This window comes from Gymnogyps californianus, chromosome 28, assembly GCF_018139145.2.
Source record: "Gymnogyps californianus isolate 813 chromosome 28, ASM1813914v2, whole genome shotgun sequence".
NCBI lineage: Eukaryota > Metazoa > Chordata > Aves > Accipitriformes > Cathartidae > Gymnogyps > Gymnogyps californianus.
In genome coordinates, this window is record NC_059498.1 from 6,189,558 (window position 1) to 6,217,074 (window position 27,517).

At 48.2% G+C, this 27,517-nt stretch overlaps 2 protein-coding genes across 4 annotated transcripts in view; one reads left to right on the top strand and one right to left on the bottom strand.

Moving 5' to 3' along the window:
• On the top strand, positions 1-2,529 carry PSMB3 (proteasome 20S subunit beta 3). The gene is made up of 6 exons (XM_050911604.1): positions 1-60; positions 520-704; positions 1,093-1,200; positions 1,579-1,756; positions 2,021-2,115; positions 2,404-2,529. The coding sequence occupies exons 1-6, from the start codon at positions 58-60 to the stop codon at positions 2,450-2,452; spliced, it is 618 nt and encodes a 205-aa protein (XP_050767561.1). The 5' UTR covers positions 1-57; the 3' UTR covers positions 2,453-2,529.
• The window catches only part of PIP4K2B (phosphatidylinositol-5-phosphate 4-kinase type 2 beta), a 25,991-nt gene continuing 544 nt past the window's right edge, over positions 2,071-27,517 (bottom strand). The window contains exons 2-13 of one of the 3 annotated variants that reach the window (XM_050911603.1): positions 18,293-18,390; positions 16,558-16,654; positions 12,390-12,542; positions 11,486-11,632; positions 11,084-11,122; positions 9,595-9,708; positions 9,037-9,295; positions 8,534-8,637; positions 7,172-7,830; positions 5,530-5,566; positions 2,888-4,683; positions 2,071-2,135 (exon numbers count right to left, since the gene is read on the bottom strand). In XM_050911603.1, coding sequence (XP_050767560.1) covers positions 7,750-7,830; positions 8,534-8,637; positions 9,037-9,295; positions 9,595-9,708; positions 11,084-11,122; positions 11,486-11,632; positions 12,390-12,542; positions 16,558-16,654; positions 18,293-18,390 — 1,092 coding nt within the window. In that variant the 3' untranslated portion in view covers positions 2,071-2,135; positions 2,888-4,683; positions 5,530-5,566; positions 7,172-7,749. Of the gene's footprint in view, positions 2,136-2,887; positions 7,831-8,533; positions 8,638-9,036; positions 9,296-9,594; positions 9,709-11,083; positions 11,123-11,485; positions 11,633-12,389; positions 12,543-16,557; positions 16,655-18,292; positions 18,391-27,517 lie in introns of all 3 variants that reach the window. The other 2 variants (XM_050911602.1, XM_050911601.1) reach the window with 2 other exon arrangements.

Genomic DNA, 27,517 nt, shown 5'->3' on the forward strand with positions numbered 1-27,517 from the left:
GCGCGGTGCGGCCGGAGGAGCGGAGCGGGGCCTGGCGGTGTCTGTGCAGCCGGCGCCATGGTGAGCGCCGGGACGGGGCCGGGGGCGGCCCCGGGGGGGAGCTGGGCCCGGCAGGACGAGGCCCGAGGGTGGCGTGGGGGAGAGGCGGGTGGGCTGGAGGCCTTCCCCGTCGCCGCGGTGGTGTATCCCCGTGGGCCTTCCCTCAGGCCGGGCCGTGGCGAGCGGGGACCGCGGGTGGAGGGAAGCAGCGGCCGTGAGCAACCCGCTGTGGGGTGGTCCCCAAAAAATGGAAAAATTAAAAGCAAAACCGCGAGGGAGAGCGGTGCTGGCTTCTCCCCGCTGCCCCCGGGGTGGCGGCGGCCGCAGGCGGTGGGCTGGGGCCGCAGGGACAGGCCGGGCGGAGGGGGGTACCCGAGGTGGAGGAGGCCCCTTCAGCCTCACCGAGGAACCGGCGCGGGAGGCGCACCCCGAACGGCTGCCCACAGCCCCGGCGGTACCTGCTGTCCTTCTCTCTTCCAGTCTATTATGTCCTATAACGGCGGGGCCGTAATGGCCATGAAGGGGAAGAACTGCGTGGCCATCGCTGCGGATCGGCGGTTTGGGATTCAAGCGCAGATGGTGACCACAGATTTCCAGAAGATTTTCCCTATGGGAGAAAGACTGTATATTGGATTGGCAGGACTGGCCACGGACGTGCAGACGGTGTAAGTGAGACTCCCTCCCGGCCGTGCGTTCCCATACTGAGTCTGTTAAGAGGCATGTTTACAATAAATACTAAGTGGCAGCTTATGCTGAGCATAAATGGCTTTGTTTATTCGTGGGGGAGGGTATAATAGCTGGGTGCCAGCACTCCTTTTCTTGGTCTCCCTCCAATGGGAGTTTTTCAAATAAAACTGCATGTGATTTAAGATCACATCACTAGTAAGACTTAACTTCAGGTATAAAAGGAGCTGCATCTGGAATACCTACCTGCCTCAGGCATGTGTCAGGAGCTGGTATCTGTCAGCATGCAGTAGAACAGTTCAGGCCTGGCTGAAGGCGAAAGAAAACAGAACCTGCTTCTACTTTAATGCTGATTCTCATCTCTTGCAGTGCCCAGAGACTGAAGTTCAGGCTGAATCTCTACGAGCTGAAGGAAGGCAGGCAGATCAAACCTCAGACTTTTATGAGCATGGTTTCCAATCTGCTCTATGAGAGACGGTAACTGTCAAACAACGGAGTCGCTGTTTACGTGTCAGTGAAGGCTGTGGTTGTTGATCTGAGTCTAGAGAGGTGGGAGGCTGAGGAGGGCTCCTGTAACAACTACTTGTGGTATGGCAAAAGGAGACTTCCATCTAGTGTCAATGTTATCTTCAACTTCCTTGCAAAAGAATATTGAGTATTGTTAAAATAATCCTGTAGCAGTACGAGTTTGTTCTGTTTGCCATGCTGAAACCATTGCAGGGTGCTTCTAGGTTGACCTGAAAGGTCCCCCCACCAAAAGCATCTGGGGGATGTTTTCCTTGTATGGATATTTACAGGGGATGTGGAACTGCTTCAAGGTGGTTGGACTGCTCTATGCCATGTTGTTCTTCACAGGTTTGGACCTTACTACACAGAACCAGTCATTGCCGGGCTGGACCCCATAACATACGAACCTTTCATCTGCTCTCTAGACCTGATCGGCTGCCCGATGATAACCGATGACTTTGTGGTCAGCGGCACCTGCTCCGAGCAGATGTACGGCATGTGCGAGTCCCTCTGGGAGCCCGACATGGTGAGTGAGGTGGCCAGGCTCGGCTCCGATTCTTGGATTCAGGCTCCCGCCGTTAACTGGAGAACCTGAGATACGCGGGTTGGATGAAAAGCTCTGTCCTTTGGTACTTCCCGAAGGAGCTCAGGAGAACAAAGCGGCTGTAGCTTATAGCAGCCTGCAGGAAAAAATCTTGCAGCATCTTGGATGATACTTTGGGTTTTGAACAAAACCTGATGACTCAACATTCGTAGCTTTACACCAACTAAAATAGCTTCTGTTCCTCAGGAACCCGATCACCTCTTCGAGACAATCTCGCAGGCCATGTTGAATGCAGTGGACAGAGATGCCATATCTGGAATGGGCGTGGTAGTACACATAATGTAAGTGCTGCTCTCTTCCCCTACAGAACAGAGGTAGAATTTAACACTTCAGTGTTATGTGTTTAACACATTTAAGCACTGCTGCTTACTGAACCTGCTGGAGCTGCCCTGGGGTGAAGCGGCAGGAGGATGGGGTTTACTCAGTTCTAACGGCCACCTTCAAGTTCAGATGATCCCGCCTGCACTAGCAAACTATCTATGCACACTGCAACTTCCTAATGAAGGGACAATCTGTATGCAGGTATTAAACACAGATTTACTAATAGTCTTCTCTCTTTCCCCCTCTAGTGAAAAAGACAAGATCACCACCAGGACCCTGAAAGCTCGCATGGACTAGCCCAGCACATCTGCTCCTGTGTTTCACATCCCGGTCTGCTTGGAACTTTTTTAAATAAAACTCTCTATTGTAGTCAACTTTCCTTTTCTTGAGTCTGAACACTAGGATTAAGTTCTCATCTCTAAAGCTATCAGAAGGAGCTTGGGTTTTACACGGTAGCAGAGCTTACCTTTCTCTCTGAGCCACCTATACTAATCTCCCCCAGCACACCCGTATGTGTGAGTGACTGAGCTTCAGCCGCACCCCAGGGTGTCAGCAGCATCTCCTTCAGACGGTATGGCAGTATTAACTTTTCCTGTCAAATCTAATTTGTTCTCATATCCAGGACTTAAGTACTTGGTAAAATCAGTTCTTACTTAAAAACCCCATTTTACAGGCATGTATAAAAAGACTTCTCCAGTTTTGGTTAATGTAGGACTGAAAGTGACCACATACCTCACGGAGTAACAGTTGATCATTAGAGCACTTGAAAGAGGACAGCAGTAAGGAACAGATGTACACAAAGTTTTAATTTTATTTTTCTCTGGTTGGAGACTCATCTTGTAACATGCATGCATTTCAAAACAGTAACAGTGTCTCAAACTGCTCCTAGCAAACAGACAAGCACAGAGGACTTAAAATTCCTATTTAAAAAACAGCAGTGAAAAAACCTAGAATGCTTTTTTTTTTTTTAGTTTTAGATTAAACTTAATTTATTCACATTTTTTCAGTTGCACTGATTAGCCCTGCCCACCCTTGTGACCTGTGTGTAATACGCTCACTTGACACAACTCAATCCAGCTGCATTTAGCATTGTGCAGCTAAACAACAACCAGCACAACTTCTGAGTGGTGAAAACTGAAACCACTAAAAATGACGGATGACCAGCAGTTGGTTCCCCGAGCTTTGCCATCGCTATTACACAAGATACTCATTTCAAAGAGCAAGGAAAATCAGTAGTGGCTAATACGGATACTGGAGAATGGCTCTGCAGAAGTAGGGGAAGTTGACAAGCAAACCTGAAATGGGGCATTAAGACACAGACGGGGAGAGGATAGCTGTTTTGTTTTTGGAGCTGTTGTAAGGACGATCTGTCTCAGATCGGTTACACAGCATTGCAAACCAAGTTTAGGACACACACACTGACTTCCGAAAGGTTTGTACCACCTCGAGGTTAAACACTTTGACCTCTGTGCAGCTTGAAGGGAGGCATCTATAAAGACTGCATAGTAGTCACAGGACTGGGAGGCATCCGTCCGTCGAGGCTGAGACACAACCCCTACCAAACACGGCCCGTAACTACGATACAACCTTGCTTTGTGTCTTTCTTGGGCTAAGAGGCAAGTCCCCAGCTGGCGTCCCCTCTGAAGGCAGCTGTGGCAGCGCTCTGGAGGGGAAAGCAGGAGTTTCCTCCCAGAAAAGGAAAGAAGACTCAAGTGTTCTAGTGTCCTTGCTGATTACGATCCAATTCAAAACTAAGATTCTCGGATGTGGGAGTACAGCCTCGTTTATGTAGGAAATCTGGAGTCACCTACTACCCCAGAAGTTCTCCCTGTGATGAATTTCATGATCATGGCTTTTATAATTAAAACCAGGTCCATCAGAGGCGTGTACAAGACCAGAGGGAAGGATCCCACCGCTCCTTGCTGTGAGAATTGAATTCCTGCTGACATTCTTCTTACATACAGCGAATACCAGGCCCTCTTCCTAGCACTGACACCAAAGCTGACACAAAGGGCGGGTGCTGCCTGGTACCTCCAGAACACGTGGTTCCTCTTAAAGGGTGACCCAACATGTTCTCGAGTGGTTTTTATTGCACTATCGGAGCAGAACAGCACCCAAACTGTGACTCCGCACTCTGCCTTCCCTCTCCCACTCTTATTTACGCTGTAGGAGCTGTCTCAACGGGGAAGATGTACGTTCTAGGTTCAAAGCAGTCTTTAGTTCTTAAATTTTGACAGATCAGGCCCATGTTCGAAAAGAGAGAGACCCTCGGTACAGGCAGGACTAGGGATCCTGCAGCTCGCTTCTCACACAAACTCACCCTGCCTTCAGGCACTGGAAAGAGACACTGCACACCTAATTTTTTTTCTTTTTGAAACTCCAGTTGACCAAAGAATTGCACTGCAATTTCTTGAAAAATCCTGCACTCTGACCAGGATCTGTGATCTGCCTACCTACCGCAACTCTTTCAGCCGAGGGTGGTTTTCAGTCAAATGCACTTCAGCGTAAAGTGTTCCGCAGGGTACATGCTACAGACAGAAATATCTACATTCAGCAAACTAGAACTAAATTCACACCAGAAACAGACAACAAACTAGCACAAGCAGCTGTAAAACCAGAATTGAAAGGGCTGGGTTTTCCTTTTAAATACTTGAGTTAAAAAAGTGACCTAAAACAAGATTAAAAAAAAAAAACAACCCAACAAAAAACAAAAGAAAAAGTCCCTTTTAAAAACAAATCAAATATTTGCAGCTTCACTTCTTATTCTGGTAATAAAAATACTGTCTAGAAACAAAAATTAGCATTTTTAACATAATGCTACCTCTCAAAATGTAAACAATATACAAAATGCTTATGTTAAACAAAGTTACATACCTGGGTAATACATCATTGAGCAAATTGCATTTAATTACTTTAATACACACAGTATGGCAACTTGACAGAAGTGGCAGAATTGGGGAAGTGCTAAAGTGAATAGAGTTTATGGGGCTTTTCATATCACTTGAGCCAGAGACAGCCAATTTAATTCTAGCAGGAGTTTGTCTGGAGTGGAATAAGAAAATACAGTCAACTGCTCTTAAGCCCTTAGCATCATGACTTCTGTAAAGATTGCTGCAGGAACTAACTGCATTTTAATTTCATTCCTGTTTGTGAAATTCAGTGAATGAGACTGTTGCTCCTAGCTATGCAAGCTTCACTCTTCTACTTTCTTTGGGTTGTTTGGTTTGTAGTGTCTCAGTGCAGGATGTCTGCAGTTCACTAATTTCCTTCTCTCTTCCTCCCCCCTTTTTCTCTTCTTTTTTAAATACACGATTTAAAGATAAACAGTTTAAAAGGTACAAGCTAGTTTCCCAAAAGGAGAACGGCAAACTTACCAGGCCAAAGTTGCAGATTCAACGCAGATTTTTAAAACTGTCACGAATAAAAAGTGATTGGTATTTAATTTCTAATTGATAGTAAACTTAAGTGCTTATTGTTTAAGAGAAAAGCAACCAATATAATGCCCACAAAACTAAGCTGATGATACCCTCTAAGTCCTCCCTTTTTTAAAGTATTCTCATAGCTGCATTTGTTTTGTGGCTTTTCCAGCTACACACCTTAAGACATGAGACTCTGCAGCCTCCCAGACAGCGGTGTGTTAGCCCCCACATCACACAGAACAGGGACTGGACTACAGCGGCAGAAGAAATTTGTCCCATGTCAAAGGGAATGACCCATGAATGAATAAAAAGACTCATATCCCATTATGACCCCTAATATTAATTTTTGATTTCTTACGATTCTATTTACAGTGCACTCTTATGGGCTGAAACATTAGCCCCCCTTTTGTCCCCTTCAAAGTTGAGACCTGTGGGATTCATATCACGAATGTGGGTATGAACATAAGAAAACCCAAGCCCACATTCAGAATCCAGACCAGAGCTAGCGTTAGTCTAGGGAAATTACCAGGATGTGATGAGCACCAGTTATCTCTCAAAAGGACCAAATTCCACACAGCAAACTGTAGCACGCGTTACAGCACAGGACAGACATTCGAAACAGCTTATTCCCGAAACAAAGGCATATGTGAAAACAGTTTCAAGGCAGATAAGCAACATGTTTCAACTGCAAGAGGTTTGTTCAAAACTCTAAATCCTGCTTTAAAAGAAAAAGAAAATTAAAAAAAGAACCAAAAGATCTGTAACTGTTGTGCAGCAGAGCTAACAAAACCCAAAGCAAGTCTGACAAGCTTGGCTGTGAAAAATATTACAAGCATTCTGGAGACAAAACAGGACGTTATTCAGTCACGCAAATCAGTTCCAATTCCTTGGGGGGGGAAATAATCTGGCGCAAGTGTTCAAACATTTCCACTCCTTGACTGTCACTCTAGAGAGGGGTATGGAGCAGAGAAGAGTAAAAACAATCACAGCTCAAGTCCTGAGTCCTCTTGAGCAGTGGAACTTGCTCCACAGTCACAGCTCCCAGCACTCCCCACTGGTAGCGAGTCCAATTCCTTCGTGTGCAAGTCACATTGCCATTTAAAAAATAAACCAACTAACCAAAGAACCTCTGTCAGGAAACAAATTCAAGTACCTGTTGCAGATCGGGCAAGTAAGGAAGACTGAACATTAGCTAGATTAACACTGGCAGAACTGCAATGTGAAGCTGTAATCTAAGAGACACGGCAATTCCTGACTGAGGTGCGACAGGGAAACGTTCCAGATAGTCAAATACTATCGCATATCTACAGGTACAAAATGCCTTTTTTTTTTTTTTCTCTCTCCTTTTATGAAATCTTCATAGCTGGCCAATTTAAAGCACAATGGGTCCAAGCACATTATTATCTGAGGTTGTTCAATGCCTCTACTACTTCTCACACTGGTTTTTTTTAGGTTCTAGGAGTTACACCTTTTTAAGCGATCATCTTTGGTAGATGTTCATTTCCCTCGTCTTTCTTGTAAATCAAGTGCAGTTACAAAAAAAGTTTTCGTTACTTAAATTAACCAAAAAATATAAAGTGTCCCAGTCTGAATTTACCTAAAGTTCAGCGACTCCTCCTTTTCAGAGTAATATTTTCCATCCTTGAAATGGTGAGCTATTTTCCTTCCAATTCCTACCAAGAGGGAAATAAAAGGGCTTGTATGTCTTTCTGGTAAAGACAGTCCAATAAAAAAAAAAAGTAGTAGTTTGTGGAATCAGGCACTGCTTCACTCTCACTGAACGCGATCTAGAGCGACCCCTTTTATACAGTGCCACATATCATATCCCTATGGGATTCTCTTGATCAGAGAGGAGAAAATGTCATTAGAAAGAGCAGTGCTGAAACAATGCACTTTTCTTGTTTTAAAAAGCCCTCAAATCTATGTCTGGGCACTTCTGTAACATAAAAACCCACTTTGCCACCTGGGTCAAGTGGACTGTTGGAGGGTGCACCTAGAATTAGTTTTCTCTGAAGTCACACAGTGCCACACACTCACTCTTGCACGCATACACACACGCACACACACATGCACACCCCACATGCTGCTACAGTGTCTGTTTTAGTGTCACAGGCTGCATTCTCTGTTTGGAAGTAGCCCCTCTTCTCTTCATTTCTCGCTGAAGGCTGAAGACGACTATGTCAGGATATTGGAGATAAATTCATTGAAGCGTTTAGAGTACTGCTCTGGGTTCACGGTGGAGATCTCTGCCCCAGCCTGCAAGGCAGAGAGGAGAGACAAGTCACAACAGCCTCCTCGAAGGGCAGACCCTGCAGCACTGCGAAGGGTGGAGGAGGGAGGACAGCAGGGAGCGATCATGTCAGCACAGCCTGTCTCTGCCGGGAAAGACCCGTAACAATTTGCAAGTTCTAGGACAAAACAACATCCGGAGAGGTCTAGAGAGATCCCCAAGGAAACTGATTTTACCTCCAGCTGGATCTTCTGCAGACCACTGAGTCAAAGCATTGGATTTGTTCCCTCATGGTTTAGAGGAGATTTGGAAGGAGCATGAAAAACTCCACGTCCTGCTAACCTGGGCTTTTTTCAAGCCCTTTTGGGAAGTTCAGGATTGTTGTCAGGGAACAGGACTGGCCCCAGGAAGGGGCAGAGTAGTATGTCTCCCTGCAGCCAGTCCGTTCCTGCTCTGTGAGGCTGTTGGTGCCACACCAGGGAAACTGAGCATCTCCCAAACTGGGACGTAAATGCAAGTCATCTCCAACCAACCAGAGGGAAAGCCTTTCCAAGACAGCCTGAGGAGACAGTAAGTGAGGGAAGAGCTGTTCTTGGGCACAGGATCACTGGAGAATTTCCATACTGGTAGAAAAATCAGTGTCAGGAGACATCACACATACGCACGCAGGCATGCAGGCAAAGCAGAAGCCCCAAAGCCCACCCTCCCTGCGGGTGGCAGGCTGCTTACCCCATGTTTCACTGTTTTGGCAGCATGTGCAGCTTTCTTCTTCGCATCATATGGCGTAAGAATGTCTATAATGGCCATGAAGTACACTTCCTTCTTGGGGGCACCTAGCAAGGCAAGAGAGTCGCTAGCACACCCTGAGCTGTGAGCAAAGCCCAGCTGCACCCCCCTCCTTAAGAAATATATGGCAGATCTGTTTTGATGCAACTAGCAGAGAAAGCAAGGCAGCTGGAGGCTGGAGAAGGGCAGAGAAGAATGACTGGAAACAGCACACCAGAGGCCCACACGCTCTCTGAACATGCCACTACTCTCCAAGCATCACTTCTACCCATTCCAACTCACACCATCCACAACAAGGGACTGCACAGCAAAGGAGAGACACTTGGCAGGGCCTCTCTCTCTCTCTCTCTGCAGACAGTCCTCCCACTCCATTTAGCCCAGCCAGACCACAGGACACCTCCTCTGCCCTCCAGACCTTCTTCAGGGCAATATTCCACGATACTCACTTTCGTGGCTTTTCATGGCGTAGACATCGACAGAAGGATCGAACTCTCCAGGCCCAAAGAAGCGAGGGTAGTTGAGGAGATTGCCAGGGCTGTCAGGGGGTGTACCATAGGAGGAAATGGGGTTGCCTCCAAGACCATCGTTCTCACACTCCTCATCCTCTGCCCGATCCTCCACTTCCATCTCTTCCTGCTCTGCTCGGTCAACGTCGTGGATCCCAACCAGTAAGCTGTAGTCCATAATCTTCAGCTGAGCTAAAAACTGGGAGAAAGAGATGAGTGAGAACAACAGCATCCACGTGGCATCAGAAATCCTCAGTCCTACCCTGCCAGTACCTCCCTAAGAAAGGGCTGTAGTGAGAGCTAAACCCTTATTAGACTCCAGAGAATCTACACATGATCTCATATGCCCACTGCCATCAGCATAACCCTGACTGTATTTGCTTGACTGATTCAGGAACGACTTGCTTTTCAGTCACTGCTGCACCCCTTGAGCCAGAGGCCACAGTGAGGATCCAGTTATGGGAGACAGAGTAAAAGCTGTCCCCCAGGAAACTCTACCTCCACGTCCCGCTTCAGCTTTTCAAGGAAGTTCTTTTTACTCTCTTCTCCAACATGCAGCTTCTGACCCTCATTCAAGAAGTCGTTGTCCTTGAACGTTGGTAGATCCTTGGCCTGCAACAAAAAGCTTGTGTCAAATTCTCCAAACCCCTACTTCTTGGGGGAGGGCTGGTACCCTGATCCATTAGGAATATGTTGATTGCACAGAGACTCTGACCAAGTGTGGGGTTGCACCGGGATCTTCTGCCTGTTTATAAGGTGAAGTGGCTCATCCTGTCCCCTAAGTATGAAAATGGCATCAGGCAGAGCACAGTATTTGTCCATGAATCCATGTGCTGAGCTGTACCTAGGGGGAAACTGAAGGAAGACACAGAGAGCAACTCAACTTTAAAGACTGCCGGGAAGATGTGCTGCAGGCTGAAAGCTTGACAGCTGGGCTCCAGCCAGAGATGGTCCAACCAGCTCCCAGAATAGAAAAGAAATGCATTTTGTTGGCTTCTGACTGGGGAGAAGGGGTGAGGGCTTGAAAAAAAAATGCTCCTCTCCCTAAATGCTTGAGGAAAAAATTAAAACCACTGCTTTTTGAGGAATCTGCTTACAGTAGGCCCTGAGGATTTCTCAGGGATATGGAAGAACATGCAACCCCTTTGTGCAGCTGGGAATTAAATTATTTTGTTCTTAGAATGACATATGAGCGTGTGGTAGCTTTATATAGATCTAATATGAATGGTCTGAGACAAACTGCATAAGCAGAAAAAGCTAGAGAGTAAACAGCCAGCAAGCCGGGGACACTTGGGGACGATGAAGCCGTGCCCTGACACCAGAGCATTCGGTGTAAATGGGAGTTCCTTGGCTCATGCCAGAGATCTAATTTTAGGGCAGGCTGGAGTAGACTTACTCTGCGGTCCCAGACCTGAAAATCCCATGTGCATGTGCAAAAACATGTAGTACCATGAGTTACTGCTGTGATTTCAACAGGACTTTTCATGGCAGCATCACAGCCAAAGTATCGCAGGGGCAGGATTCTTAGTTGTAGGTTTCCCTGGTGGCACCAGAAACCAAACTTACAAACATGAGATATGCCAAGAATCTGAGAGGGGCTGATCTGATTTGTAAAAGCATCTGTTGCAAAAGCTAACTGCTGACCTGACTCAGTTTGGTACACAAGGAGCGCTCTGAAGACATCTTTCCATAAAGACACCAGTGCACTAATGTGAGTTTTGGTACTCGTGGGGTTGTCCCCCAGGAAGTTCCCCCCACTCCTGGTCATGTCAACATAACAGAGCAGGGCAGGGCAGCACCAGATCTGCACCATCTCTGCCTGAGCAGTTACTGGGCAAAGCCTGAAAGGTGGGACAGAAACAGGTTATCACTCAGGGCCCATTTAATATCCCCTGCTCAATACCCCTTTGGAAAAGGGAAGTCAGTCGGATCCCATCTGCTTCCAACCACCAGGAGGAAGGAAAGGCTGGTCAGGAATGGTCCATACCTTCTCTTTATCGCTTGCTTCCCTGGATACTGTTGAGCCCTGATAAAAAAACAGAGAAAAGAACATTGCTGCACTATGTGTCATATTCCCAAAGAATTCATAGACACCATTTAATTCCTCCATGCAGACAAATAATGAAAAATATTTTTAACATCAGTGCTCAATCCCTTTTTCATGCCTGAGATAGACTTACAGATCTCCCTGGTGTGGTGTAGGCCACTTGGGATAGGGGAATGGAACAACATTTGAACCTCAAGTGAAGCCCCATCCAGAGCCCCCAAAACCTAATCCCCTGAACAAAAAGCAAAGCCCAGGACCTTGTCAAGTAGGTGTTACAAAGACCAACTCCCACCCTTCTGGAAAAGGAGCCCTCAGCTCCATGACTGCCCTCCAAACCCTCACCTTCAGGTCGTATTTCCGGTGCACAGTCAGCCTGTGACTAAATACGTTTCTGGTAACCACCATGTAGGTTTCCACTCCGTCCACGGTGAGCCGGTACATGCCAAGGAACTGGGGCAGGAGGGTGTTCCCATGACACTCCACTATGAACTGGAGGAGAGCAGGGAAGGGAGGGCGGAGAAAGACAGTACTGTCACACAAAACCAATCTCTGACAGAACACAAGCTCAGCAAGAAGGTGATAGCGAAGCCTCCAGTTCCAGCCATCTGACACCGATGTGAAAGGAAAGGAGGCTTGCAAATGGCTCCTAGGATCTCAAGAAAAGCAAGTTAGGGCATTATAAGAATCTTCCAGCCCTGAGCTGAGACAGAGCATCCCACTGTGTGTGTATGCCCAGCCTGCTGTAACAGGCTAGGCCTGCAAGTCCACCACTCAGTCTCAGCGGGGCGAGACTGTTGTTGGCACTGGCTAACTTCACTTCTTGTGGTTATGTGAGTGGATCTAAAAGTAAAGAGCAGATGGACTGACGGATAATGTGGACCAGGGTAGAACATTTCCACCTGTCCCACTTTGCCCTGCTGCATGTAGCTGTCTCCTCCCTGGTCCCTCTGGAAAGTCAAAGGATTGAATTAGGAGCATGTTTACAGATCTCAGGTACCAGCGATCCATAATTCACTGATGTAAGGAACAGGGTGAGCTGGGAAGGGGCTCAGCACTGTGAAGAAACAGACAGCTGTGCCCTAATTGGCTCTCAGATGCCAAGGAACACTGTTTTCTTCTCCAAAAGCTATTTGCAAGCTCTGCCAGCTTGCACACTGTGAATCCAAGCTCCAGTTCCCCAGCAAATCACAAGATGCTCCCCAAGGTGTTTGCCACCTCCCCTCCCAGGGTTCCAGACTCACCGTACCTGATGGTACTTCTTTAAGATGTTGTGCATCTCTGCTACATCCTCGCTCGATACTGCCTTAATGACAAACCTCCTGTCATAGGTGGTGAGGAACCGGGCCCCACATCGGCCCTGGCTGTCACTGTTCACTGGGGCGCTTCGTGTCACCGAGTTCTGAGGGAACCAGAACAAAAACAGTGGGGAGGAGAGCAGAAGCTGCCACCTCCCTGGAGAAGAAAGAAGAGTAGTCTTGGAAAGCAGATGAGACATGGGTGACCAGGGTCAGCTCCACAACCTGGCTCTGGAACAACAGACGTCCCAGGGACTTTGTGCTCCACCTTTGTAACTGTGACAGTGTCCTGGCCAAGCTTCAGAGCACACTTGCAAACACACTCCAGTCGTGACCGTTAATAAGCAAGTATCCTTGAGTGTTCAGCACTACTGAGGTTAACCCAATTGTTTAGAAGTCTGGACATGGAGTTTAGAGCTTTCATCCGGGCCTTCTATTTGTTTATGTGTTTTACTCCAACACCTGGCATGCATTTTTGAAGATGGTTTTTACTAAGGGGTTTTTAAAGAGGCAGTATACACAGGCCAAGACTTCTTAGCATTTCCTCCTGGAAATTTAAGATCAGTCAGGATATTTCCAAGGTTTAAGGAAAAACAGAACAAAATGAATGAAATGGGCCTGCCTTCTTTTCCATCAAAAAGCAGCCTAAACTGGCAAAAGTCTCATTGTTTGGGAATTCTTTACAGGTCATCCTGAAACCAAAAGCCACCCTCAGCCTCTGCTATTCATACAATTGGACAAAAAAGATTGTGAGTATAAATAGCTTGGTTGTTCTTCCGACAACCAGCAGCATCTGCCTTTATATCCCTGTCTCTACCCTTAGCAACGAAACATTGCAGCTTCTTTTCATACTTACAGCACAATTGGAAAATCCCATGCAAACTGCAGAGCAAGTATCTAGCACGTTCCCTGAGCCACAACATGAGCTCTTTGTTCTGATGCCTCTCCCCAGGTAGGGGGACTTGCTGTGAGCCTCATCCCACTGTTAGAGCCATTGCTCTTCACACCTTCCAGACTAAGCCAAGCAGGTCACCAGTCTCCTGTTTGTTTCCTCCATCACTTCTCAGCAACTGCCTTCCAACTCCACCAGCCCAGTCATCAGTGGTTGTTCAGAAGCCATTTTGTCAAGCAACCGTATAGGCTCTCACTAGCACTTCCTTGCCACTGGTGCAAGCAGATGGGGAGAGTTGTGCTCTGAAACACAGTGGTACTGACACCTGGACAGTGGTCTTTAGCTCAAGGTAGATGTGTCTTTCAGGATCTCAGGGATGGACAATGTGTTTCATGATGTATTTTTTTAGCTGCTAGTTACACTGTTCTCTCCTCCCCTCAGCTCTCTGAAGAGTAGACAGCAGAGGGAGCCTGCTCTTCTGCAGACGCAGACATGCAGGCAAGCAGAGCCTGCTGCGAAAGAGGGATTTACCATGTCGCGCTGCAAGTGAGCCGAGAGGTTTCCTTTCAGAATGAAACATTTGAAGCTTTTAAAACTTTAATGAAGCAGGGGAAAAACTCTACTCCTGCCAACGGCTTTAGAAACAGTCAGGAAAATAAAGGCAAACAAAAAACCCCCTTGCTTCTTGCTGACATTTGCAAATGAGTCTGTGCTACACAGTTTAATCACCCCTCACCTCAAAACCACAGAGCTTTTCTTTTAAAGGAGATGGGAAGCAGAAATCATGACCACATATGGACATTACCAAACTCACAGCCCTTAGGTTTACTTTGTTCCCTTCCTGTCACTCCCACCTCTTCCACAGTTCGGGTGTTATATTTAGCATTCTGGCTCGATTCCCACTCAAGCCATCACACTTTACTCACCTGAATTTAGCTCAATGAATGTTTTCTGCTTTCTGTTCTAGCTGGACACTTTTAAAGAGCCAAACTGCTCTTTAAGTAAAGAAGTAATCCTTCAGAGCAACAGGTAAAGTGTAAATGATAAACCAGCTCTTGAGAACCAACAAGACTGTGAGTGTTTCTATGTAAGTTACTTCACATGGTTCTCATAATTTCTTAAAAGAAACTGAGAAAAAAATTTCTAAAATATACTATAGCGGATGGACTGGGAAAAAAAATAATTAGGAGCTAATGACTTCACTGCATGCAAGTACGTTCAAGGGTACAGAGGAAGCCAGCACACAAATTCATTCCCTGGTACAGCCAGCCCCAGGGGCAGGGTGTTGCTGGCCAAGCAGTCTCCTCAAGAGCCATACACAGCCTGGCATGAACTACTGTCAACAGACCAGGAGGCAATGGTACTGCTGCTCCTGGCAAAACGCCATCGCTGCCTAGAGAACAGGCCTGACAGTAGGAGGGAAAAAATAAAATTAATAATCCAACAGGCATGTGCTCAAGAAAAGCATGGACTGAGCAGCCGTGCCCTGACAATAAAAGAGATCTTCCATCACAAGCAGGAGAGATCTGTGTGCGCAGCTCACGGCTCACAGGTAATTACAAGGCACTGAGCACAGTGCACACACAGGCACAACGAATGCCACCTGCCTCCTAACGCTGGGCTCAGCTCTGTCTCCGTCAGCAGATGGGCAGTCACCCAGAGCAGAGCTGCGACAGGCAGCCACGAGGCAGCAGCCAGCATGTACTATTCCTCCTGGGGACGGCCGGCCCCTTGCAGAAGAGGAGCAAAGAAGACTGTCAGTTCTGCTCGAAAAACGTGTCTCACTTTGAGCAAAAACCCTCAGAGTGCCCAGCATGCCTGAGAACAGGCAGCAGAGGAGTACGGGCCCTGGCAGCCAGGAGAGAGGCAACTGAGACACAGTTACACAAACAAGCAAAAAGCCCCGAACACCGATCCCGGTACCCTCAGAGGTCACCCCTTCTCACAGAGGGACCAGCGTGCTCCCCCCTTGGTCTGGGAACGAGCGGCAGAGGATGGGATGCAGGTGCTATGCATCTGCTCCTTGCCACATACCACATGAGACCAGAAACTGGATCAAGTAGATCCAGTGTCTCGCCAGTGCAATAGCCATGCAGCTGGAGTAAGAAAACAGATCTCTTCATTGTATTAACCTTGAAACAGGGTGAGATCAGGCAATAATCTAGATATAATCAGGGGGAATTTTGACACACTTGGGGAGGGTGTATACACAGACGTATGTGGACATGGGCACACACGCTACCAGAAGGAAGCAGTATGGTGGGATTAGCAGGAACAGCTCTGCTCCCATCTCCTCCCCACAACACAGGCAGCAGGGAGCATGGCTGGGCTTGCACATGAAGCAAAAAAGGGAGAGAGCAAGAAGCTTGCACCACTCACCCACCACTCCAGCGCTAGCATGCCTCTCTGGGCTGGCGGATTCCAGCGAGTATTTTAGTTGAAGCTCTCAACTAGTCAGTGCTGGCGCATTGCCAGCCTTTATCAACTGCAGCCGAGTGCCAAAGATACCGGGTTTAATTACCTAACACTCGGCCTGCTAAAGGCCACGCAGCTATCAAAGCCACCCTCTTTTTCTGCATTGGCTTTTCCCTCGTTTAAGAGGTCTCTAAGCAGCCTGCTACTATACGTCTCCTGCGTGCGTAAGACTAAGAGCTGTGTGTGGAAGGGTGGCCCTGCTGTAGCAGCAAGAGTTGCGACATCTCCCTTTCACTGGATTTAAGCCCAGCGGTATTAACACAAGAAAATGTCTCTCCCCTCCAAGGCAAGTCTGAGCCTCTGGCCTTAGGGGACATGTCCCAAAGCAGCAGCCACCTTGATAAACCCAATTCAACAGCACCAATGCTTGGCACACGCACTTAGTTAAAGCAGCACCTGAATCTGTAAAAACATGACAGACTCATTTTCCTTGCAGATGTTCTGTACTAGATCATTGTTATCCTCCAGCTCCTGCCTGTTTGCAACCATCTGCTGCCTTTTATTTTATGCCTAGACTATAAGCTTTCTGGAGCAGGGACCATCTTTTCATTCTGCAATTGCCCAGTGCTTGGCACAGCAAGATCTACTCCATTGCTGTGGGCCCTTAGGGTTATGGTAAAACCATTCAAACCACGATTATAAATCCATAAAAACTGACCACACAAGAATGTTAATATCATAGTTTCTCTGCCAGCTTGGTTATTCTGTCCTAGGGATAGGTGTCAGGAGGGCAGGGAGAGGAGAGACGGTACCTGGTAGTCTTGATCGTCAATCCCAAATCTTTCTCGGAGGTTTCGGAACACCAGCGGACAATACTCCTTAAATTTGAAGCGACTTGGCAAGTTTTCCCTAGGGCAAAGCAGAAAAGACATTCTTGTGCAATGATCAGCTTGTGAAATCAAACTCAATTCTTCTCCCACTTCACTGCTAACCCCCCAGGATATCCAAGCCCCCTCCTACCTACAAGGGCCCTATTCTGCAAATATTTACCCTCATTAGGGTAGCCTGTTTCTTTGGATGCCTACAAAAGTCATCTGTTCATAGAAATGCTTGCGGGATCCAGCTTTTGACTAACAGGCTCTTTGGATGAGGATGGCTGTCTTACAGAACAATCTCCCCTGTCACAAGCACGGATCTGACAGAATAATTTCTCTCCTTCTCCTTTGTTGCTTTGTTCCGTTCAGTAACACAGCTGCCCCCTGCAACACACTGTTACTGTTTAAGATGAAAAGCCGGAGGAAAGGGAGGGGCTCTGATTTCAGATCAGATCACTCTTGCGTCAAAAGAAAGCTCAACACACGACAAACCATCTCACCCAGAACGCAAAGGAGAGGGGGTGAATCGGCTCTAGTCTGGCACGTTCCAGACCAGTCCCAACCGTTACAGAGCGAGATTTGCTGCCAGGCCTCGCCAGCCAGGAATGGGGCCTCCCCAGAGCACAGCACAGCAGACACCAGACAACGTTCCCCATCGCTGAGGGATGCTGCACCTACTCCCTACCAGAGCTCTTATTCTGCCCAGTGGGAAGAAGCAGAGGGAGAGGATGGTCCTGCTTGGACACAGTGGGAGATTTTGTCAGCTCATTCTCAATGAGAATCCTTTGCACCAATACGTGGGAAACTAAAATCTATGTAGGAGAAGAGGGAAGAGCAGATACTGCAAATTGTAGGTGCCAGAGAAGACAAACTTTTGAATCATACTCCCACTCTCAAAAGCTGATCCCTGTGAAACTTAGTGAAAACGAAGCATTAATCAGGGAGCACTGCAGACCTGCACACGCACAGAGCCAGGCGGAGAACACAGCTCTGAGCACCGGTCACAACCATGGCTTTAAAAGGGCTTCCAAAAACTGATCTTTTGGGAAAAGGAGAAGAGGGTAACTCCATACAAACCCCATGGGCCAGGGGTATAATGCAGCTTCACAGCTGTCTCCTGTGAACAGTGTCAAAGAGACAAGGAACCTAGCAGGTCACAGAGAGCAAAATCCTGCCCTCTCCTCCATGGTCTTGGGATTTGGATTCTGCTGGTCAGGACAGGACACCCAGACAGGGCACAGCAGGAGTCAAGAGACAGTCCTGCATCAGTTTTGTGCATAGCCAAGATGTGCAGCAAACTCCAGCCCTAGGGCTTTGGACAAGTTACACTTTGTGAACTCTAAAATATTAATTGTCTTCTACGCAGTCCAGTGAATATCTATGTGTAACTAGCTTTGTAGTAGTGCCACTTCTGAGCCTGGCCTTACCAGACTTCTCATCACTCAAAGGATATAAACCAAACCACAAGACAGCATCTCAGTGACAGACTGACCCCCCGCCATGTCCTGTTGAGTGGTCTGGGCAGGGCACAGACTCGGGGCATGTGTTCAGCCATGTCAGATCCTCTTGGCATTACAACAGGGAACAAACCAAAAGGCCTTCACCATGCCAGTTTCCCCCACAGCAAAGAGCTCTAATTACAGAGACAGACAAGTTGGGAACACCCACTTACTTGTTGAATAGATGATTGTCCACCTTAATCTTACTGTAGGCTTTAAAGTCATCGGGCATTAACATGACAGGGACAGGAACATTGCTCAGTTCATTGATCTAAAAGAGAAAGGAAATAGAGACTCAAACCCCAAGTTCCACTGCCCTGCAGTTACTGTCAATGGATTTACGGGGATGCCAAATACCCCAGAAGGTGGTTTTGAAGCAATATAACCCATTAGACTTTCAGAGCAACTTGCTGTGCTGAAGCAACCTGGAGAACACTGTGGTTACAAGCCACAGAAGCATCTCATTCAATCATGTGGTGAGTACTCCTGAGCCAGCCTCAGCTCTTTCATCTGTTCACCTTCCGCTGATCATCCAAGATACAGCTTAGAACTGAGACAAACCTACAGACCAAGACATAGCAGATTTTATGTTCTAAATAAATCACCTTTGCCTTTATTTAGGAAATGTTGCATCAGCCAATTTCTTAACTAGTTCTCACTGTTACAAATCACGGATGACCGAAGTCTTCACCGTGGCCAGCCAGAACAGACTCTGGGTAGCTTTGGTGCAGCACAGCACAGCTCTCCTGTGGATGCTGTTTCTATGCTTGCTGTCTCTCGTTGCTCTTATCCCACCTTCTCTAAAGGGATGAGTCACTCCACTAGATTGTTTTTGCTCCTTAGTCATGTGTGGCAGCCACAGGAATACAGGGAAGCAGAAGAATGAACGTTCAGCTACTATTGTACAGACGGGCTCATGCTACAGCACCCAGCAGCGAAAACATCAATAGTAAAAAAAAAAAAAAATCCACCTCTGGACTTTATCTGGCTACCCTGCTCCAGACAAGCCCATGCACTGACAAGGCTGTGCCAGCATTCAAGAGCAGGTCAAGAGGCAGCACGTTTCTGAGCTGTCTTTTCTGAGGACGGCCCCAGTGTCATTCATTCACACCGACTTCACAGGAATCACACGAATCCCATCTGATTGAACTGCTATTAACATGCTGGATTTAGGAAGCAATTTCATTACAAGTCCATTCCCATAATTACTGTGCCAAGCAGGTAATGCTGGAGAGAAGCAGACAACACTGGCAACAGCGGGGTTTGGCTAGGAGTCAGGCCTGGGGTCTGTTCCCAACACCAAAATCTTAGGCAGGTCAAGTGACTTCCAGCACGCTTGGAAAGCACACAGCATTTCCCTGCTGACTGGGAACAGGGTCCAAGCCGTCAGCCTAAGGAAATGGACTCCAGCTCTGGGATTCCCCGCTCCTTGCGTGCAACAGGACATACAATACTGTCCAAATAGCTGCTGCCACATCTCCTCCAAGGAGGCGGAGATGAAAGGAGGCGGAGATGAAAGGAGGCATGAGGGAGCCATTCTGCAGCGGGATCTGTGGCACAGTTCAACTCTGCAAGGACCATGGAGGTCCCAGCTCTGGAGATGTGCAGTGAGCTGTCTAATTATATGAGCAAGCCTTTGATGAGGTACGTATTTTTCACATCCTTTCTCCATCATTACCAATGCAAAACCAGACCAGATTTAACAAACGTCAGACTGGAAGAAAGACACATACACATTGCAAAGAGAAAAGATGACTATTTTCAGAGACAGTCATCCCACACAACAGATAAGCGGAAAGTAAACCGGCCACCGCTCCGTTAAGAGCAGAGATGGTCCTCTTTAAAGCCCTGCCCTGTATTTACTTTATAGCAGCACCGAAGAGCATTAAGCACTCCCATAAAGTGCTTCGGGATGTATGGAGAATGCTGCACAGATGAATGAATAAATAATGTCATACGCCTCCCATCATTTGTAATCATAATGGAGCAGGGAGGCCAATACCCCTCGGCTTACGCTAAAGGCTCAATCCTGCACTGAGCTGCTCCTCGAGCCGCAGCTAGAAGAGAGGAAAGGCAAGAGGCCTGCAGGTGAGGAAGGGATCTCCCAGGTCCTGGGGTCCAGCTCCCAGCTACTGCCAGGAGCTGTATCACAGAGGCCCATGCAGTGATTTCCCCTCAGGGTGAAGGGGGGAAGAGAAAACAGCTAATTCTGTATCAAGAAAGAGGCGCTGCCTCCAGCCACTAATTATTGCTAACAGGAGGGGAAGCCCGACAGCACAGCTCCTTAGACACGCCTGTTCTCAGCCCTCTTCTTGGCGGAGGGTAAGGCACAAACAAGCTATTATCAGCTTGTTCCAGAGTGGAGGAAGGGTGCTGACGGCTGAGAGGGAACAGCGATTTGGAGATTGTCTCCTCCCTTCCAGAAATTCAGACACAAATGTTAGCAAAGTGAGATGTCAAGACGTCTCTGGATGGCCTCGTTTCTGCCAAAGCAGAAACCTCAAAGCAAATGTTGTACCTGTTGCAAGTCTCCTGACTGGCAGAAATGGTGCACCAGGATACCTCGTCTCAATTTAAAAGATGCCCCCACTCTTCCCAAGATGTAACAGCCTGACAACAGCCAAAAAAATCCCCCCTGCAGAAGGAAGCCTTTCCCCCTTTCCAGCTGCGTACAGCAGAGCTTTCTGGATGCTTCGGGATTCCGGCTCTGGAGGAGACCGGGAGAAGGAAGGGGTTTGTGCTGGGGACAAGAATTGCTGCCAAAGAGCTGAACTGGCCATTTCTAGTCCCAGCACTGACAGCCTGCCCTCCACCACACAAGGCAGCTCTTGGTCAGATGGCTACTGGGCCTTTGTACCTGATACCAGTCTGAAAGCAAACATGGGTTTGGTTAGGGTTTTTTTTGTTTGGTTGGTTCTTGTTGTTGTTTTGTTTGTTTGTTTTTTAAGCAAGAGGGATGTGCACTGTCTGCTCCCACAGTAACTCCCATGCTTGACACTTTCCTCAGGATCCCAAAGGGAGAGGAATGAAAAGCCCTCACCCTGCTTCGGAAAAGGGATATCCCAAACTCTCCCTTCTCGTAGTACAATCCTCAGCATCCAGTGCCCCTTCTTAAGGGTTATTGGGCCAGGTCCTGCAGCATGGTGCCAAGTGAAACACTAGGAGACCTTGCCCAAACGAAAGCAGCGGACAGCACCGCTCTATAGGGATCCTCTCGTGTACTTATCACGGTGGAATCTGAGCAGCCTCCGAGAGCAACGTGACTAACGCCTGGCACATGTTTGCTCTCTCGCCTTCTCCCCAGGGAGAGGCGTGTAGCAGGAGATTATATATAGCAGAGTGTGTGTCTCTGTGTATTTATGCTACAGAAGGCAAGGTCACAGCAAGGTGCATAGCAATGAGGTGCCCAGCAACCCCTGGCTCCTGGGGAGCCCGTTCCCACGGGCTGTCTCCCACAAAGAGATGTCACTCAGCTGTAGAAAGTTTGCCTGTACCAGGACCTCTGGAGATCTCTGGGGCTGGTGCTGGCCACAAGATGGACAGCGAGATCTTGGACTTGGTTCTTTGTTCTGGAAGAGGCAGCTGCAGAGAGCAGAGGTGCAGCAGCAGACAGCACCGCACTCACACACCTCGGTCCCTCACCGCAGGGGTTACGTGCTATTTTGAGAAGCACAGCAACTGCGAAGAGCAGGTCCGTGCTGTACAGCAGTCTGTGCTCGGGGTATTTCCACAGCTCCACTACAAAGGCTTTAGAGGTCCCCGAAGTGGAAAAAGTTAAGAATGGCTAACTTAGAGCACAAGCTCTTCAGACCAGGGATCTGTCTCCAGACCCAGCATGATGCTGGTTTTCTGTAAGGCATCCAGCTTTTTAGACCTAATCTGCCTTTGAATCCTCTTGAAAATAAGCCCCTGTTTTTGCATAGTCCTCTTATGCCAGTTTTCTATTCCCCCACTGGGTAGAAAGCACAGACAACCTGACAGGGACCAGTCCAGGCTGAAAGCACCATTAAGAAGTGCATTTTGCCACTGCCACTTGCATTTTGCAGAAAGACATAAGACACTGGTCCTGCCCCTCCCCAGGTCACAGACAGCGTGAATGGCACATGCTCGTCAGCCTCACAAAAGGCTCGGACACACACCAGGCTCGGAGGCTCTCAGTGGAGCTCAGAGGATTTAAAACCAAGACACATTTTAGACAAACCAACTGACATCTTCACTAGGCAACAGCAGGGGCACTAAGAAAGAGATGCTTCACATTTCTCTGCTGGTTTCACCATATTCTGAGAACAAAGGAGCAATTTCCCAAGCAAGGCAAGCAGCCCATTGTGTCCAGAGGTCACCCCAGCAAGGAGAGAGGTAAGACAGCAGATTGCCCTGTGTCAAAACAGCCACAATCCCAGCCAGAGCCCTGCAGGGAAAGGCAGCCAGCTACCACTGAAGGAGGGACCAGGGCTTGGGGCAACAGCAGTGAGGGAGGGAGGGAAGACCCTCATCTCTCCAAAGCCGCAACTGCCACCCTCCTCTTCCGTTTGCCCAGCAGCCAGAGGAACAGCAAGCTCAGCTCCGCCGTTTCTCCAGCTCCCCAGCCAGCAACTCTCCCCTTCCCCCCGCAGCAGTGGCCGGGCCCTTCATCCTCCGTCAGCAGAATTCATTTTTGCCTACGCCGCTGAGAAGTCTACAGCCACCCCTGGCCTTATAGGGCTGGAAAAATACCACCTCCCCTCTGTCTGTTAAGCTTTTATTTCCTGGTCACTCGAATTCTTGAGCAACACCAGTCAGTACGATTCTGGGATTATCTGTAGTTGATAATTTGTCTTCCCCACCAAAGCCAATTCCTTTTTCAATAAGAGAGGCATCAATATTCTGTGTCATTCAGGGACAGCTGTTAGAACGAATGGGCCAGGCATAATTTTGTTTCAAAACCTGACTGTAGCCTCAAAGTGGCAATTACCATTAGTAAATTGATGGGAAAATGCAGTTTGTTTACTAACAAGATCCAGATGATGGAGTGTGTGAATCTACTCTCTAGGATTCTTTACAACAGGAATTTGCTCAGGAAAATAAAAATACTTTGTTCCTCTCAAAGCCTTTCAATCAGGTATCTCAAAGTATTTTGCAAGCATTAGTTAAACTTTATAATACTCTGGGGAAGTAGGTAGAAGACACACAGCAAAATCACTTCAACTAGCATGGAGACAAACCCATATCTGCAGCAAAACTTTGCCACTGCTTAACACAGTACAGCGACTGGGCAACGGTTTGAGAAAAAAATACTGTTTTCCATGAATTAGAGCATGATTAATCAGTATCCAAGCTAACAAAACCCCCATGCAATGCTATGGAAGCACGGATCTTGTAGTCAGTAATTTCTGTCAGTGCTCTGGGGACACCAGTATGCTTTAAGAGGAAAAAAAGGCATCCCCTAGTGACAGCAAACCCACCTCTTCCCAAACAAAGTACTTTGAAGCCTGCTGGAAAGGACTCCCGTGTCCTGATGGAGCTGCAGCACAATGCTGCATCACAGGCAGAGGAATCAGTCAGTGCTACCCTGCTGCCCCACCAACGCAGGGCAACCTGTCACCCATCACGTCAGCACGGCCTCAGGACCACTGGAAAGCATCCATTCTCCCAGTCCACTTGCAGGTAGGCAGAGCTATCGCTTCCCTTGGTTCACACAAGAGCTGAGGAACGGAAAGGTTAAACAACCTACCCACAGCCACACGAATCGGTGGCAGAGCAGGCAACTGAGTTCCATTTGCCTCGCTGAATCACCCAGGAAAACCTTCTTTTCCCTCCATGCCCCAAGAAGGAAAAGGGCTGCTGGAATCTCTATTTTAACAGAAGGTCCCGGGACAAGAAGGTTCAGAGCCACCGGCCTCAATCATTAACACGGGCTATCGTCACCATCGCCATATGCTGCGCTCTCCAGAGGTCAATTAGAGCCGCAGCAGACAGCAAGTGCTGGAAAGGACAAATACATGCTGTTTACCCTGTGCCAGTACCAATTTATAGGACTTCAACATTTGATATGTGGCAGATGCTGCTCTGGCTAGAATTAACATGGCAACACCAAAAACAACACTGCAGAGAAGGGAGAAGCGTGCTGCAAATCCCAATTTTGCTATTTCACTTGAATACTAAATAGCTGTGTTTTGTACTGGCTGGCACCACTCCTAAAGGTCCTAGGAGATCGGCTGGTGCTTCAGCCAGTAATCAGAGCCTCTGGAGCGCAGGAGCCTGCCTCGGGCAAGATCCACACAGCCAACAGAAGAGATCTACCCATTTCCACAAAAATGGGATTTGTTTATGCCTACCCCCTGGCCCTGCCAACATCAACAGAGCTCCAGGGATCGTTTCCAGTTGATGAACTGCCACCTAGAGAAGCATCACCACAGCCCGTATGAACTCGACTGTTCATTTAACAAACACATACAAGAGTCACCTCTCCAACAACCCCCGAACTCACTGGGATCCCAGTGCCTTGTATAACCAGCACCTTACACCTGTTTCTATGGTTTCCAGAGCATCACACAACACTGCCGTGTTCATCTTGCTGTTCAGTGCGAGATGGCTTCTCCCTTCCAGAACCATCACGACTTTCCCTCCGCCGCTGGCAAGCTCCCATGCACACACGTCCAGCCAGGGTGTAGAGAACATGCACGGAGCAACACGCACATAACCAACACTGAGGAGCTGCATCTCCTCTTCCAATGCCATGACAACAGCAGTCGCAAGCAAAGCTTCCCCAGGAACCATCCCCCTGTTTGCTGAATTTTACAGTGCCTTACAGAAAACTCAGAAATCAAGGGTGAGCCTGTGACTCCACTTTCTTCTCCTATCTGCACGAGTTCTCCCCTCCACGGTTTTCTAGTTCAAAATTTAGCTGTTGGACTAATACCACCCACGTTTGGCCCTGCTTACACCAGCCACAGCCCCACCCCAATCCCAATTCACGCGGTTTCGACACTGGCTGGGGACCACCAGGACAGCCAAGACCCAGCTCGCTATTTACACAGATATGCTCAGAACTGGTGTTCTAGAAACCAATTCCTGTTCTTGGTGCGCTACCATCATTGCTCCTGATCCTCTCCAGACCCATCACTGCCTGTATTCACATCAGCTGCTAACAAGCTTGTTTAAACACAAGGCAGGGCCGAACTGTTGCCAGACTCGGTTAATGGACCCAAGGGAATTTCTTCAGTCAACAGAAATGCTGGATTGCATAAAATGGTTGTTTGATTTGTCCATGAAAAAGTTCACCTCTAATGCAAGTATTTTTGACAGAATCTTCCTAGCACAGCCTCGTGGTTTGTGCTGATAGCAGTTTTCTCCCCCTCCTACCGCAGGGATCCCAAGGCAGGGCTCCACAGATACAGCCAAGAGATTCACCCCTCCTTGTAAAACCATGCTCCAGAAGCCAAACATTAAACAACCCCCCAAAAGATTTCTAACAAAGTCCAAAGGTACTCCTGAAAATATTCCTCAACTGTCCAGACCCTTCTGCTGGAAGCACATAAGCAATTCCACTTCCCAGATAACCAGGGCACGAACATCATCTCCCAAACGCAAACCAGGATGAGCAGCTGCTCGCGTGTTGAGTAAACAAAGCCACCTCAGCTCGCAGCCTGCGCTGCAGCATGGCCACACCAGCCACCAACCCTCCTAGGCACTCACAAGGCTCGTCCAAACGCAGACTGAGATCAGCGGCAGAGAGGTGGAGGAAAATGAACTAGCAGGAATTTGCTGGGAAATCCTGGATGCCTGTCCAAGGGTGAGGAGGTCACAGCTGAAATTTTCTAACCCCTTTCCCAGCCCCTCAGGATACCGTCCTCCTTTCTAGCAGCAATTTCTTCATAACGTGCATCCGATACCATGTCATTACTAGCTTAGTGTTCATACAGAACTGTCAGCTCGCCTTCCTCCCTTTGCCTAGATATTTCACAGCCACGTGCTCCAAAAGTTACATTGTCCTGATCCAGTGCCTACCAGATTCCCAGTACCCAGACAGCTACCAAAAAAAAAAAAAAAACCCAACCCAAAAAAAGGCTAATTGCCACCAAGCAACAACCGTCCCTAAGAGGCCACAAATGAAACTCAGAAGAATCCCACCGATTTCCATTTCTTCAGGGCTCCTAACAGCACCACTGATCAAAGCCTGATTAAATTCATTATCCTGCTTCCTGGGCAAGGCTCTGAGCAGCAAGCACTTGGAACATCCTTTGACTCAGAAAGATAGTGCTGTGTTGAACTACATTTGGAAGCTTTCACTCCATCATCAGGCAAGCCAGAAATGCAATTCTAATTTTTTTTGGGTGTGTTATTTGTGTCTGCAAAAATTAAGCTTAAATCCCTCTCACTCTCTAGGAAACATCCACTAATCCACTGGAGAAATAGGTGTCTTTCAGCCCTAAAAGCATATTAATTTAGGAAGGGATGAGGTTTCTGAATTCTTTGACCACCTGAATATTCTCCTAGAACAGCATCCATTACCCACATCCAAGAGAGCGCAGTGGTAAATCAGTCCTCCTTTCCAGCACGAGATTTGTGCCTGCCATCACAGACGAGGGAGAAATTTCCAGAGAAAAACATAAAGATGGTCTTAGGAACCTCCAAAGGAGATGGATTAAAGAGCTGAGCCATCACAGACATTTCCAAGGGACCCTCTCCCAGCTCCCTCCTAAGACCTGTACCAACCACTACGCAGAGAAACTGAGGCCGAGAGTCCGGGGCACATACGTGGCCTGAGTTCTGGTAGCTGAAGCCTAAAGTCAGAGGGAGACAAGGTTGGACAGATGGGGCCAAAAGACCCTTTTGTATCTTGGGATGGAGATGAGAGAGACGTAATTGTCCTCATACAGCCAACTGAGGAACAGGATTGCCACTGTGCACGTGGGAGTCCCCTCACCGTAACGGGGCCATAGGGACTGCCCTGAGCGAGAAAGCCAGGGGTTGTGACAGGGGACAGTTCTGTGGCTGTCAAATGAGTGTCCTCAGGGCCTCCGGTGCCAGACAGGTTCCAGGGCAAGAGCACCCTACACAAAGGGATGCAAACCAAAATGGCATCGCTCCCCCTCCCCAGACCTGGGAAACAGAGCGTTGGGGAAGAGGTGTTGCAAAAGGTGTTGGGGAAGAGGACACAGGCGGATGGGCGGGTGTGAGGGGGCAGGCATGCTCTGGCAAAGAAACGTGTCTAGCAGCAGAGAAGCCTAATGCCACCCCATGCGTGAGAACAGTGATGCCTGGGAGGGACACCCTGACCCGAGGGAGGACCTAAACTGTCCGGAGACGGGGATGCTCTGGGGAAGGAGACCCAGCCCCAGGAGAAAGGCACCACCACATGCGCGGGAAGGAGCAGACCCCACGGAAAGCCTCCTCACAGGGCAGGCATCCACCAGGCC